The following is a 12,923-nucleotide window of genomic DNA, read 5'->3' as shown; positions in this document are numbered from 1 at the left end:
CCTCCCGCACGGGCAACCGGAGACCCTGGCGCCGTGCCGCTGTCCCCCCCCCTTGGTGCCGTCCTCCGGAGCAGTGGCGGCAGCAAGGGCCCCGGCCGCACCGCGGGGGGAGAGAGGGGAAGGGGATGAGCACGGGGGTGTGTGTCTGTGCGCGCGGGTGTGTGTGTGTGCACATACTGACTGCGGGCCTCTCTCCTCGCCTGGCGGGGCCACGGGGCGGGGGGGAAGGAGGGGGCTACGTGAGCCTGGGGGGCCTTAGGGGCGGGGGGAGACCCCAGGGCAAGTGCAATGCATTATCAGAGAGGTTCATTACCTGATCTTCCTGCTGGCGTTGGCAGCACAGTATCATCTGCAAATATGGAAGCTGTTGCAGTACCAGGATATGTAAAATAAAGGGACAAACTATGACAATAGAAATCCACGGTTAGACCTGAAAGCTACGGCGGGGTCGTGGCTGTGGCGAGGAACCCCTTTAACTGCCTTACGGCCTGCGGAGCCGCCACTCCGAGGACCGGGGAGGTCAGGACGGACCAGGCATGTCTGCGTGAAGGGGCACTACCCGACCGTACCTGGTACAGCCCAGCAGCAAGGGGCTGTGCCGAGTACCCCCCAGCGGAGCGCACCCCGGGGCCTTCCTCACCTCGTCCTCATCGGCCCTGTGTGTATGTGCATGTGCGTGTCACCGCGTGTCCGCATGTGTCCGCTGCGGGGCGTGAGGGAGGGAGGGAGAGGGGGGGCCGGGGGAGCGAGAGCCCTAGAGATACCCCAGCGAGGGGTATAGGTACCCCTGGGGCGGGGGGGCCGCTTACCTGCCCGTCCTGCTGCAGGTGGTGGTGGAGGATCTGCGAGTGGGGCTGCTGATGCGGGGTCAGGATGTGCATGAAGGGGGTGGGGGGGTACGCCGCCGCCGTCGCCGGGTTGATGGGGCCGCCGCTGCCCAGCGCCGAAGGCAGGTTGAAGGAGGCTGCCGGGGTTCCAGTGTGAAATCCCTGCTTCTCGAAGGATTGCTGAGAGGGAGAAACCAACGGCGGAGTAAGGCCAGGCACCGGGACGCTTCCCCTTCCCAACGCAAGTCATTGGCAAGGGAGCCGGTGCCTGGTGCAGAGAACGGACCGATTCTCTACCCACAGCCCTCCCTGGGCTCAGAATTGCTTTAAGTGCGGGAAGGCCAAGCGTTTCCCTTCTCCCTGTCCATGGGCTCCAAGGGGAGACCCCCCCTCACCCAGGGAGGCAGTGCCTGAGCTCCCCAGCAAAGCGGCGCACGGCAGGCACCCACCTGAGTTTTGGAGTAGACAGAGCCCGAGATGTCCGGCACGCCTGTGTTACTGGATGTCACAGATACACCTGGGGAGAAGGAAACACCAGCCTTAGGGTTCAGCAGGAGCTGCTGCTGGCAGAGCCAGCACCAGGTGGCAGCGAGCAGCCCGGCGATCTGCCAAGACTGGGAGACATCCCCCAGGGAGCAGAGCCTTGGCAAGGCCAAGGTGCAGTGTGCCAGCACGAGGGCAAACTCTCTCGCTCCGAACAATGGTAGTTTCTGAAAGCATCCAGAAAAAAAAGTCAGGGGCCTGTTGCCACTCAGAGAAACACAAATTCCTGAAAAGCTGAGAAAAGAACTCTGAGAAGAGCTGAGAGGATGCAGCAAATTAAACAACCCCCCAGGCATGATGCACTGGCAGGAAGGGCCTGCGAGCTCCTTGGCCACGAAACAGGCAACGGCATGTGAAGGCGACTCAACTGTAGGCTGACAGGGCCGGTGCCTTTTAACAACTGGCAACGCGGACACACAGCCCGCACTTGGTGCTTGGTGTTTCTAAAAGGTGGGGATACAGAGAAAAGCCTCTGCAATCATTTAAGGCATGCAAAAAGTGTTGAAGATTTGAAAGACTCAGGTTTTGCTTCCTCAGAAAGTTATTTCAGGCGACCTGTCGCAGAGCTGAAGTATCTTTGTGATGAGAAAACAGTCCTAAAAGGTTCTCAGTCCTAAAAGGTTCTAATGCAGTGGAAAAAGGCAGCACAACTGGAATCTAGAGGCTGGAAGACAGATCCAAAAGCAGGCCCTTGACAATCAGCCAGACGCTGACCAGCGAAACAAGACAAGCAGCAGGTTCACCGCCACCTTGCGTCTTAGAATCGAGACAGGACACTTCTCTAGAAACATGCCAAGCACAGGAGTCAAACAAGTTCCCAGGCTCAGATCTGCAGTAACCGTTGATTTATCGATCACATGTACGTGGCAAAATAATTCAATTCAGTGACTTCGGCTCCAGTATGAGCCAAGGCCCAGCCGTGCAGCTGCGAGTCTCAGAGGAGGGCATGAAATGCTCTGTGCTCCTCAAACCCACACCAGGCCTCTGAATGCCGAACAAGCCTGGGCCTCCTCCAGGAGAATCAAACCACACGTGAGCTGTGCTGAGGCCATTTCCCCTTCTGGATGCTGCTGATGTGAAGGCAGCGGTGCCCTCACGCAGTCAGGGAGACTGCGAACAAGCCCCACAATAAGGACTCTGCTGATGAAACGATGCCCGGCCAGGTCTCTTACCAGCGCTGTATCCGTGGGAGCCATAGCCGCTGGGCTGCTGGAAAGGGGTCGCTGATGCGTTGACGCTGACATTCACACCATGCTGCTTGGAAGAGGTAGGAGCAACCTAAAGAAAGGAGAGGAAACGAGTGAGAAGCAGTTCTGCTGAGGTGTTCTCCTGACCCAAATGCCAAGCCCTGCCTACGGGGAACTCACAGGGAACACGGCGGGCCCGTACTGGAAGGTGCTCGGGAGCCCTGGTACCCCTGTGTAGTACGGCAGACTGGTGTAACTGTAGCCAGGAGGCAGCGCTGGGTTCAGGAACGTCTGCTGCGTGGTGTGGTGAGTCTGGGTCTGGCTCTGCTGAGGCTGGGCCAGAGTCGTTGCAGGAGCGGGGGAAGAGGCATCACCTCGACCGAATTTTGTTAAGTCACCTGGAACACAGATGAAAGGAGAGTGAGGAACAGACATGCCAAATCCTGGCCCACTGCAGCTCATCAGGAGGCTGTGTCACCTCTGGGCTAACAGTGACACGGGCCAACCCCTCCTGCTGTGCAGGCAAGCCCTCAGACCGCAGCGTGACGTGCCAGCCAGGTACCAGTGAGGCTGTGCTGCTCGCTGCTCGCCCACCCCTTGCTCCACTGACAGGCAGAACTTCAGCAGAGGAAGGAAACCCAGAGCAGCTGAACCGAGGTGCTGCAACGCCCGACACCAGCCCACCTCCAAGGCCTGCATAAGCCCCGCTGCCGGCCGCCTGCACAGGAGCAGGGCCGGGGCGCTGGAGCGTCCCAAGTTCCCTCTGTGCATCGACAGCGACCCCGAACACTGCTCCCCCCGAAGCAGCCCCAGGCAGCCGGGGGGCCCTGTCCTCCCAGCAAACAGCTCTTTGAGGAGCTGAGCCAAATATCTTCCAGCTGAGGATGTGTGAATGGCCCTTTTTACAAGCAGGGCTCACACCTCCCTCTTTCTTGCCTGGTGGCACTGAATCAAATGTCACTGCGGAGGGCCAGCAGCCCGCAGGGAGTCGTCGGAAACCTCGCTTCCTCTCTCCCCTGTCTGGACTCGGCTGCGGGGAGCGGGGAAGCCTCCCTTTGCCCTTCTTTAGGAGCACCTGCTTGGCTCCTCCACGCAAACACTCTCCCTATTCAGGGCTCACACAGTAAAGCCAGTGAATTTCTCAGCGCTGCCCCAGCTCACAGGCAAGGCCAGGGTAGCCACACACATTAATTACCATCGATGCTAACTTGGCAAATTATGCAAGCAGCAGCCCTGCGCTCTGAGCTTGGGATTTCAGCCTCAGCACGCCAGGCAGAAGCACTTCTGCACAAACAAGCTCCCGCTGAAGCAGGGGAGAAGCCGTGCTGGAAAAGGAGCGATCCACAAAGTGCAGCAATTCCCAAAGCATGTAGAGGCTCAGAGCAACTGCTGCTCACAGGCCTCCTTTCTCTAATTCACCCAGTGAATCAGCAGTTCAGACAAACAGCACCTTCCAAGGTCAGGGAGAGATCAACCACCTGCTGGGCGTTTAGTTTAAATCTGACAGATCCCAATTGCCCTTCTTCCTCTCAGACTGTTGCACGGTTTAGAAACCAAGTCTCTCCAGATATTCCATCCCTATTTTCTTTATATTTTCACTCCAAGTGCCTTCAAAGCAGTGCTGACTGCTTAATCTCTGCCTTGCCTGAAAAGCAGCTCCCCAGTTTTATGCTGTACGGGTACTTCCAGCCCTTCCTCACTCCCTTTCCAACAGCCCCATCATCTCCCACATCCCCATCCTCCTGGTAACACGCCTCCACATGACCAAAGACGGGAAGAATTCAGCTGGTGAGAAGAGTGCTCCAGACCAAAGGCAGGGCGGGAGCCTGGGGCTGACGTAGCTCCAGTGGACCACGGCACGGGGAACCACCAAGCAGCAGTGGTGTGTTTGGCAAGAACACCTGAGCAGACACACAGCCAGCTCTGCCTTTTCCCCTACCAGAGTACGGATTGCTGCTCAGGCTGCCATCTCTTCCAGTCAGCGGGGTGGTGGGCGTAGGGAACGGGATGCTGTAGTAATCCTGAAGGATAAAAACAGAGGAGAAGCAGCTTTATAAGCTCTGTTCTAATACGAAAAGCAGCATCAAGTGGAAAACGGGGATTTCCGGACTGCAGCCACTAGCTGTGTTGGAGTACGGCAGTTCAATCAGTCACATCAAGGCTGATGACAGCCTGCAGCAACCCCAGGTTTTTATTGCATGCACCGTCCCCCTCGTCTGGCTATTAGAAGAACCAGATAAGGTCTACTGGTGTGCAGTCCTTAAAATGCCTGGATTTTCCCCACCACTTCCCAAGTGACATACATCGTATTTCTAAATAAAAAAATCAGGTTCAGAGGTATCAGGTATCTACAGGAGCTCCTCACTCCACTGCTGGACACCACAGCTCTGCCTGCAGCAGCGCACGTGGTCCCTAGCCCCCCACCAGCACTGCTCCCTGAACTAGTGCAATCAGTTCCCGAGTGCGAAGGAGCAATCGATTAACTCCTCCCTAGTGCCAAAGAGGTGCATCCACTCGGCACCCCGTTCTGCCAGCTCTTCAATTCTTCCTCGCAGCCTGAGGGGGCTGTGCACCCGGGGCATGCAGCACGGGCAGCTGTTAGGGAACATGGAAGCGGTCTGTGCACGTCAGCCTTCAGTACTCACCAACGGGAATCTCGTCTGGAGCATTTGCAAGTCATCATATCCATACACCTGTGGCTAGAAAAAGAGCAGATGATGTTAGGGACACAGATTAATTTAATTTTACATTCAACATTCAGACGAACATTGGATAAAGCCAGATCAGAGGTTACACCAGCTGCGGACAGTCAGCATTCGCTACTGCAAGACTGATGCCGCAAAGAGTTTCTCCAAGCTGCTCAGAGGAAGAGAGCACCAATGCCTAGCACCGCTGCCTCAGACTGCAAAGGCACTCAACAATTCTCCTCTAGAAGTTAGTGCAACACTGAAATATGCCTTCACCTTCAAAAGAAAGCCGTGACATAGCCCTAGCCTCTGTGGCAGTTGTCTCCCTTGTTCTGTTTTCTGTCATAGCACATTGCTAATGCAGCTCCATACTTTTATGAGCCTCTGACTTTGGCTGTTGCTCCCCAAAGGCTGGGAAGGCCGCAGAGAATGGACAGACAGAATCTGCTCTGTGGTGAGCAGCTACAGCCCCTTACCCACAAGGGTACACGGATTTCCTCTGCCACTACCTAGGGAGCAGCAGGTCCAAACTTCCTGGCCCAGGCTGCCCTGCTGGGCTGCTGTTACCAGCTTTAGCTCATGCTGTGAGCCAGCTAAATCTGCCTGGCCATCTGGTGGCAGGTTTGGTTTCACTGCTGCACTCCGTCCCTCCCTGCTAGCTGAAGGCTGAACTAGGAAGGCCCTCGTGGCACGAGGTGGTCGTCCCACTCACCGGATAGGCGTGTAGCAATCCTGGAGCCATGATGTATGGGTTAGGCAACAACGGTGGGACTCCAGGAGGGAGATTTGGAGGGGCTTTTCCTGAAGAAGGAAGAGAAAGGAAGAGTCACACAGTGAAGCACACAGCAGCAGAAGCTGTTTCTTTGTGCCTCCCCTCATTCAGCAGTACCTGGGAACGTACCTGATGTCGTTGCAACGGAGCTGCGAGTCGAGGCTGTCACCGTGGAGTTACTGCTGAGGCTGAGGCCCAGGCTGCTGACACTGCTGAGACTGGATGAAACGCTGACGACTGGCGGGGCAGCTGATACCGTGCTGGAGGAGGTGGAGAAAGTGCTAGCAGAAGAATGGAGGCTTGCTTCACTCTCCACACTTGTGTGCTGGGGAAGGAAGAGAAGAGAGTGAGGGAACCAGGCTGATGTAATTGGCTGCAGAAATCCTGCAGGATGTGTGCAGAACATCGCGCAGCTCTGCCTGCTCCCAGACATTCCAGACAGCCTGCAGTGAACTCAGCTGCTGCAGGCTACAAAGAAACCTGCTCTGCACCTGGCCTGAGACCAAAGTCCTGAGGCAGCCAACCCCTAACGCTTCCAAGCCACTCGCGCTGCTGTGTCCCAACGCATCGAGCTGCTGGGAGAAGCAGGACTGAACACCATGCCTGCAGCGAGGAGAGTTATTCTGTGGCAGAAGCCAAGAGCACAGGGCTCTACTGCAGGAGCTCCAGCAGTAAATGTTTGAACGGCGACACTCCAGAAGCTACAAATTTGCTCTGACATCTCGTTGCAACTCCGTGCCATTTTTAAGATCTACTACAGGCTTGAGAGAAGCTGCTATTATGTCTGAAACAGGCAGGGGGACAAAAGCCTTAAGCCAGGGGTGCACAGACAGCATCTGGACAGCAATAGAGGAGTGCACAGTGCTCGAGCACACCCAGACTCACCAGAAGAGTTGAGGTTGACGTTCGCCCAGAGGACGTGGATGAGGACAGACTGTTCTGCTGGGTGGGTAACGTACTGCGGAGAGAGGAGAAAGGCTGTCAAGCCGAGGTGCAAGAGTCTTCACTTGTAGCACCAGGCCAGATCCCATTCCCCACCTATGCTATGTGGTGAAAAAGTACATCCCCTGATGAGACACAGATCACATCCAAAAAAACCCCACGAGGCCTAGCTGCATCAAGGTGCATCCCAACACAGCCAGCAGCTCCCAGCCCAGGCCTCGAGCTGGCAAGGCTTCCCAGACAGAGCACCTGCACCACCCTAAAGGAAAGGGCCTGTCTGCCTCCTGAGTGGAAGGACCTCCAGCCCCACAGTCACTGCTCTCATCTAACTCCGGATACTTAAAATTTGTTGTTGGGGCCGCTGCAACAGCCGACCAGCTCTAGATGGACCCAGACCTCTTCGAGGAGGCGCCTTGGGATGGGACGAATCATTTCAACCCATCTCCCCCTCCCCACCGCACGGAGCCCGTACAAGACAGACTTGGATGCTTTGCCTCCCTAGAAATCCACCCCGTGCGCTCACCTGCTGAGCTGGGCGGTCGTTGTACTGGGGAGCTCCTCGCTGTGGCTCAAGCTGCTGAGAGCTGTCGAGTGCTGGCTGGCTGTTGTCAGCAAGGCCGACGCAGACACCCCGTCGTTGAGAGGCGCGATACTGGGAGCAGAGGGGGAATCGGACTTGACTGCGGGGCCTGTAGCACCTGTGAACAAAGAGCTCTGGGTTAGGGGCAGCTCGTAGAGGACAGTTCAGTGGCAAGGATCAGCAAAGGTTCATCCAGGGGAGCAGGGAGGTCTGGGCGTCTCAGTGCTGCCAACCAGTTCCACACTTGTGACAGCGTCACTGTGTTGTGTGTCTCGCTTTGCCCCAATACCCCCATAGGGCCAATGGCTCTGCAAAGAGCTTCAAGCCCTGCCAGTGAGGAGCTTTTCACAGAGTAATTATTGTCATCAGGGAGAAGATGTGAGGGCTGACTCATCAAGGATTTCATGGAATCACCAGCAGAAGGCTGAACAGTTCCAGGTAAGCAAACAGTGTGAGTGGCAGCGTTTAGTCCAGCACGGGAGGGACTTCCTATTAGCCCAGGTGAAGCTTTTCATCCAAAGCACAGAATCCCAGCACTACAAGAGGCCCAGGACACCCACGGCACTGGCAGACTCACCTTCAACGGCCTGTGTGGTTTGTAATGGCGTGGGTTGTACGGAACTGAAACCATTCTGAGGAAAAAAAACAAAAATAAAAGAGTATTGGGCATCGCAGCTGCTCATTTCCAGAGGCAGATCTAATGTCAACCCCTGCCCACACTCCCTCCTCAGCTATGAAAAAGGGCACGCTACCAAATGCCACCAGACCACACTGGGTTCAGTCCCTAGCTCAGCTAGTCCAGCACCAACGTGAGCCCCAAGCACATTTGAGACACATGCGAGAAGTGTCTCTGCTGCTGGCAGTTAGGCTGCCTCAACATCCCAAACGCAAGCTAGCCAAAAATCGACGTTGCTGAACCTGTGCAGCACGCGAGAATCAAACCCTGCAGATAAAACTAAATCCTTAGCCCGAATGTCACTCTGCTGCAGGGTAATTATGCGCGACACGAAACATGGCCCGCAATCCACTTAACCTCTGCTAACCCCACTGGCCCAGCCCCAGGTAAGTCACGTAACTGAGGGCTCCGGTACCAGCCAGCAGAGCTCTCACCGGAGGCCACACGCCACGGGGTGAGGCTGGAGGATCAGACACGCTCGCTCAACCACTTGGCTTCCCCCAAGGCAGTGCTTCGTACCACACTTGCCCAGCAGAAAGGATGAGCGAAGCTGTTTGCCTACCTTGGCCTGGGTCAGATCTTTCTGGGGCGAGGAGGAGATGGAATTTGGGTATCGCCTCGTCTGGGTGGATCTCTGTTCGTACAGTGGTCCCTGAGCGCTGTTCTGGGAGGTAAACGTTGCTGTCTGTATTGTGCCGCTCTGGTAACCAGACTCCTGGCTTTGATTGGACGAAATTGTGGATGAAGATTCACTACAAAGAACAAAAAGGTTTCGTTTTCCTCCAAATCAGCCCCGTCTGCGAGCTGCTGACACAGACTGCAGGCTCGCTGTTTCAAGTCTTCAAAATAAAGAGCCCCAAGCCCTGGCACAGAGGAGCCACACAACGCAGCCAAGGGCAGGAGCAGACCCAGGAAAGAGCTGACCCCGCTGCAGGAGGGTGCTGGCACCCAGCTGCAGGCTCACCTCACGCTGCTCTGCTCCGGGTGACATTTCATGAGCTGTCACCACTCAGGTCCCAGCACTCAAGGGACCAGATACCGAGTGGCAGCCCAAGAGAAGATGGGAGAAATTTGTTTTGGCCACACATCAGCACCTGTAGGTACTCCTCCTGCACCACGTCCCGGTGTGCCAGGCAAAAACCCATAGAAAGCACACGGAACCTGCTCACCAGGAGCGAGGAGGAGCTGGGCTGGGGATTCCCCTCCAGCGTTTCCAGCAGACCAATTTTCTGCAGCAGGAATCCTCTGCTTTCTGTGCAAGCACCCGAGGCCAACCGGTCACAGAGCTGCCCGAAAGCCTGCTGGCAACTTGCGCTTTGCTGTTGCATACCTTGTCCCCCCTTTGCGACCACGGGCAGGGTCAGAAAGGGTCTACTAGCATGCAGTGTGACTGCAGCCCACAGGGCGAGCTGCTCCCTGCTCGGATCAATCCCCCCTTTCCTCAGGGGGGTCCTCACCTGGCGGTGCTGGTGTACAGGCTGCTCGGGGACTGGCTAACGGCGGCGCTCGTGGTGGGCGTCGATTCGTACTCCGCCAGAACAGGCTCCGAACCAAACTGTAATGCCCCAAACTGCAGGTTTAGCCCTGAGATATCTGCTGAGCCAGGCATTTCCACCGCAAGTGCAGGAATCTGCAAGGCAGGGAAAACAGAAATGCTCAGTCACTCCCCGGGATAAGCACAGAAAATGACTTCAGCTCCCCAAGTCCCACCGCACAGCGGTGGCTCACATCCTCTGAATTACTCTGTGCAACCCAGGAAGGCAACTTGTCTCCATCGGCCCCCCCTCCAGCCCCCCAAAGAGCCAACGCCAACCCCAGGAAGGCCAAGAGCAGCCTCTCCCTCAGCCGGCAACACAACGCCTCCTTCCCACCATCGCTGTGCACCTTGGATGTTAACGACGCTTTTTTCTTTTGCTGCTTCAGCTTCTGCTGTGCTGGCTGGGGACTGGAGGACTGGTTGTCTGAGGAGCCCGGGGACATTTGGGGAACGGGATTGGTTTTGCTGGGCAGCGGCGAAGAAGGGGGTGCCGGCACGGTCGTGGAGGCAGTCACCACGGGCTGCTTCTCCTGCATGAACACTTCGATCATGGTTGAAGTTGACGTGAAGGCCTGACGCTTGGTGAAGGGACTATGCACAGAAGAGTCCGTCGGGTTCTTGAGATCTGCCGGGGGCAGAGAGCTGAGTTAGGCTGCGTTTCCGTAAAACGGAAGCAAGTTCTGACATTTCTCACTATCAAGAAAAATAAAATCACTTCACACTGCGCCTCCTGGAGCCCCTTAAAATGAGAGCGCAGAGAACCCCAGCACCCCTACTCCTCACTTTGCACTCTCACCACCATCCATGCTGCGACTTTTAAGCCCCTGTCCCCAAAACGTATTCCATCACCTCCAGGGGACAAAGCAAGCTTGGACAGCAGAAGTCCTCCATCCTCCTAAAAAGCCAGACTTTAACGTCCCTTTTGTGGAGGCACCGCATGCCTGCCTGGCACGGGCTTGGCAGTGTTTCCTTCCCCTTCTCTGCCAACATTGCTGCGTTTCCTTGCCTGCTCCTTCCCCTGCAAACGCAGGGCACCCTGCGAGCAGCACCCCCAGCCTCAGGACCACCCTCCTCTGCCGAAAGCAGCCAGGAGCACAGCCTATTAATACTCAGCTCCTATTCCCTCCGACGCTCCTCTGTGGCTCCTTGTCTGAAAAGATCGGGAGCTGCCAACACCGACTGCAGCTAGGACAGGGCTCAATTTTTCTTCAGCTTAGATTTGAACCACAGCCATATCTCTCCGGCAAGAAATGAAATGCACGATCGGAAAGAAACGGCACTGGTACCCAACCGCAGTATTTCTGAGATTCGGGCCTGTAGGGCTCAACATCTCATCTGAAAAGCACGAGCCTCTCTTAACTGGCGTTTACCCCTTCGTGCCAGCCCAGAGGCAGAATTACTTCTTGGCATTTAGCAGTCACCAGAATCACATTCCTTTAAAAGATGCATCAGGTCAGCAGCGAGACGAGACTGACAAGTGTTTGTGTTCAGGAAGCGTTTGCTGGAAGCACCTACTTGCAGATCTCCTGTTACACAGCTTTACACCCAGCAGTAGTTCTGCGCAGCGAGGGGCTTGGGAACCCCAGATCCCCGGCCCCGAGGCTGCCTGGAACAGCCAACAGGCTGCGGTTTGCCTGCTCCCCGTATAAAGGGAACGGGGAAAGGCTCAGATGCACTATTACACTTTACTCTTGTCAGGGAATGCCTTATACAAACTTGCACCTGTGGCTCTTTTAATTTCCCCAAGCTAAAGTTAACTTGGTTGCGAACTTGAGGGGCATTTGGTCAAAGGGTTTGAACATCTGTTCCTCCTCCGAATCCCTCACCCTGCTGTTCGCAGCACGCTTCTGCGGATCTGGGAGAACACAGAACGCGTCCCCCGTTGAGGACCTAAGCTGCTTTTCCTTACCGTACTGCACGAGAGACGAGGTCTGCGTAGTGGATCCCAGGTCCCAGGAGGAAGCAGTGGTGCTGCTGCCAGGCTGGGTGTGCTGAGCAGCCAGCTGAGCCAGAGCCTGGGCTGTCTTGAACTGCTCCAGGAACTGAGAACCCGTGGTACTGCTGCCTTTGGCCTCCCCGACATCTCCGAACCCTTTCCCCAGCATGCTCACCTGCAATTTCAACAGTGAAACAAAGTCAGCATCTCCCCTGCCTTGGAACTTGGCTCAGAGGACAGGCACATCTCCTAACACAAGCCCGAACTCTCTGCACCCTGCTGCTTCTCGCCGAGTGCCTCGGTTTAACAGCCCTGAGCTCCAGGTACACAGACACCATCGGCAAGGAGGCCTCACACTTGTCTCACAGCTTTTATCACGCTCAAGCCCAGGTAACTATCTATTGCCTAGCCCACTGCATCGTGCAGTGTCCTGGAGGCTTTCAAAGCCAGTTAACAGACAGATCTTTAAAAACATACTGAATTATACACACGCACTCGGCTTCACCAGACAGGACAGCCACCACTAGAACTTGGCTTTTCCGTTGGGGTAGGTCAGGAAGGGGGCTCAGAACCACTTCATCATTTAACGCACAATTTCTTCGCTGAAGTTATATGACAAAGCATATTCCCAGGTCTGCGCACACCAATTCAGATTCAAGACCTCCTCTCTTCACCCATCAGCGCAGAGGTGCTAGCACTTCACCCCACACCAAACCCCCAGCCAGTTCCAGGTCCCTAACCGACGAACTTGCAAGCCTCTGGATTGCAAGAGTTTCTCCTTTCCTCTGAGCAGGAAAGAGGAAAAGTTGCAAGCCCGGCAAGGGCAGCAGGGCAGGAATGATCCCATTTATTTCTAAGTAAGCAACGGGTTGCATGCTTCTGCTTACAGCAGAGTGGCAAATCACCCAAGTGGAAGACTCTGCCACACGAAGCAGACAGGTCTCAGAACTGGAATTTCCCACGTGGCCCAAATGCAGGCAGAGAGCGGCAGGGAAACCAACGTTTGTACAAGCCCGCACGCTGGCAGCGAGCGGCATTTCCTTACCATGCTGTGGTGAGAGAAGGAGTTACCGGAGGTTGGCTGGGCCATGGCACTCTGCTTGGAATTGCTGAACACCAGCGGCTGGGCCAGGGAAGGAGCCTGGGATGACTCCAGGTTTGTTGACTCGTTCTCCATGGAAGAGGGAGTCTTTCCTAGCAGTACTGCAAGGTCGATTCTGGTTGAAGAAAGAAGAC

At 55.9% G+C, this 12,923-nt stretch overlaps 1 protein-coding gene across 9 annotated transcripts in view; it reads right to left on the bottom strand.

The window, feature by feature from the left end:
• The window catches only part of UBAP2L (ubiquitin associated protein 2 like), a 29,953-nt gene that overhangs the window by 1,124 nt on the left and 15,906 nt on the right, over nt 1-12,923 (bottom strand). For 4 of the 9 annotated variants that reach the window (XM_080570271.1, XM_080570273.1, XM_080570276.1 and 1 more), the window contains 17 exons: nt 12,733-12,904; nt 11,661-11,862; nt 10,099-10,376; nt 9,672-9,844; nt 8,777-8,966; nt 8,116-8,170; nt 7,482-7,656; nt 6,902-6,974; nt 6,146-6,341; nt 5,957-6,045; nt 5,203-5,256; nt 4,497-4,578; nt 2,738-2,955; nt 2,543-2,648; nt 1,277-1,344; nt 810-1,007; nt 314-364 (listed from right to left, as the gene is read on the bottom strand). In XM_080570271.1, coding sequence (XP_080426397.1) covers nt 314-364; nt 810-1,007; nt 1,277-1,344; nt 2,543-2,648; nt 2,738-2,955; nt 4,497-4,578; nt 5,203-5,256; nt 5,957-6,045; nt 6,146-6,341; nt 6,902-6,974; nt 7,482-7,656; nt 8,116-8,170; nt 8,777-8,966; nt 9,672-9,844; nt 10,099-10,376; nt 11,661-11,862; nt 12,733-12,904 — 2,380 coding nt within the window. Of the gene's footprint in view, nt 1-313; nt 365-632; nt 657-809; nt 1,008-1,276; nt 1,345-2,542; nt 2,649-2,737; nt 2,956-4,496; nt 4,579-5,202; nt 5,257-5,956; nt 6,046-6,145; nt 6,342-6,901; nt 6,975-7,481; nt 7,657-8,115; nt 8,171-8,776; nt 8,967-9,671; nt 9,845-10,098; nt 10,377-11,660; nt 11,863-12,732; nt 12,905-12,923 lie in introns of those variants that run through there. The other 5 variants (XM_080570275.1, XM_080570279.1, XM_080570277.1 and 2 more) reach the window with 3 other exon arrangements.

This window comes from Anser brachyrhynchus, assembly GCF_964034855.1.
Source record: "Anser brachyrhynchus genome assembly, chromosome: 28".
NCBI classification, from domain to species: domain Eukaryota; kingdom Metazoa; phylum Chordata; class Aves; order Anseriformes; family Anatidae; genus Anser; species Anser brachyrhynchus.
This window is presented reverse-complemented; position numbering and strand designations above follow the sequence as displayed.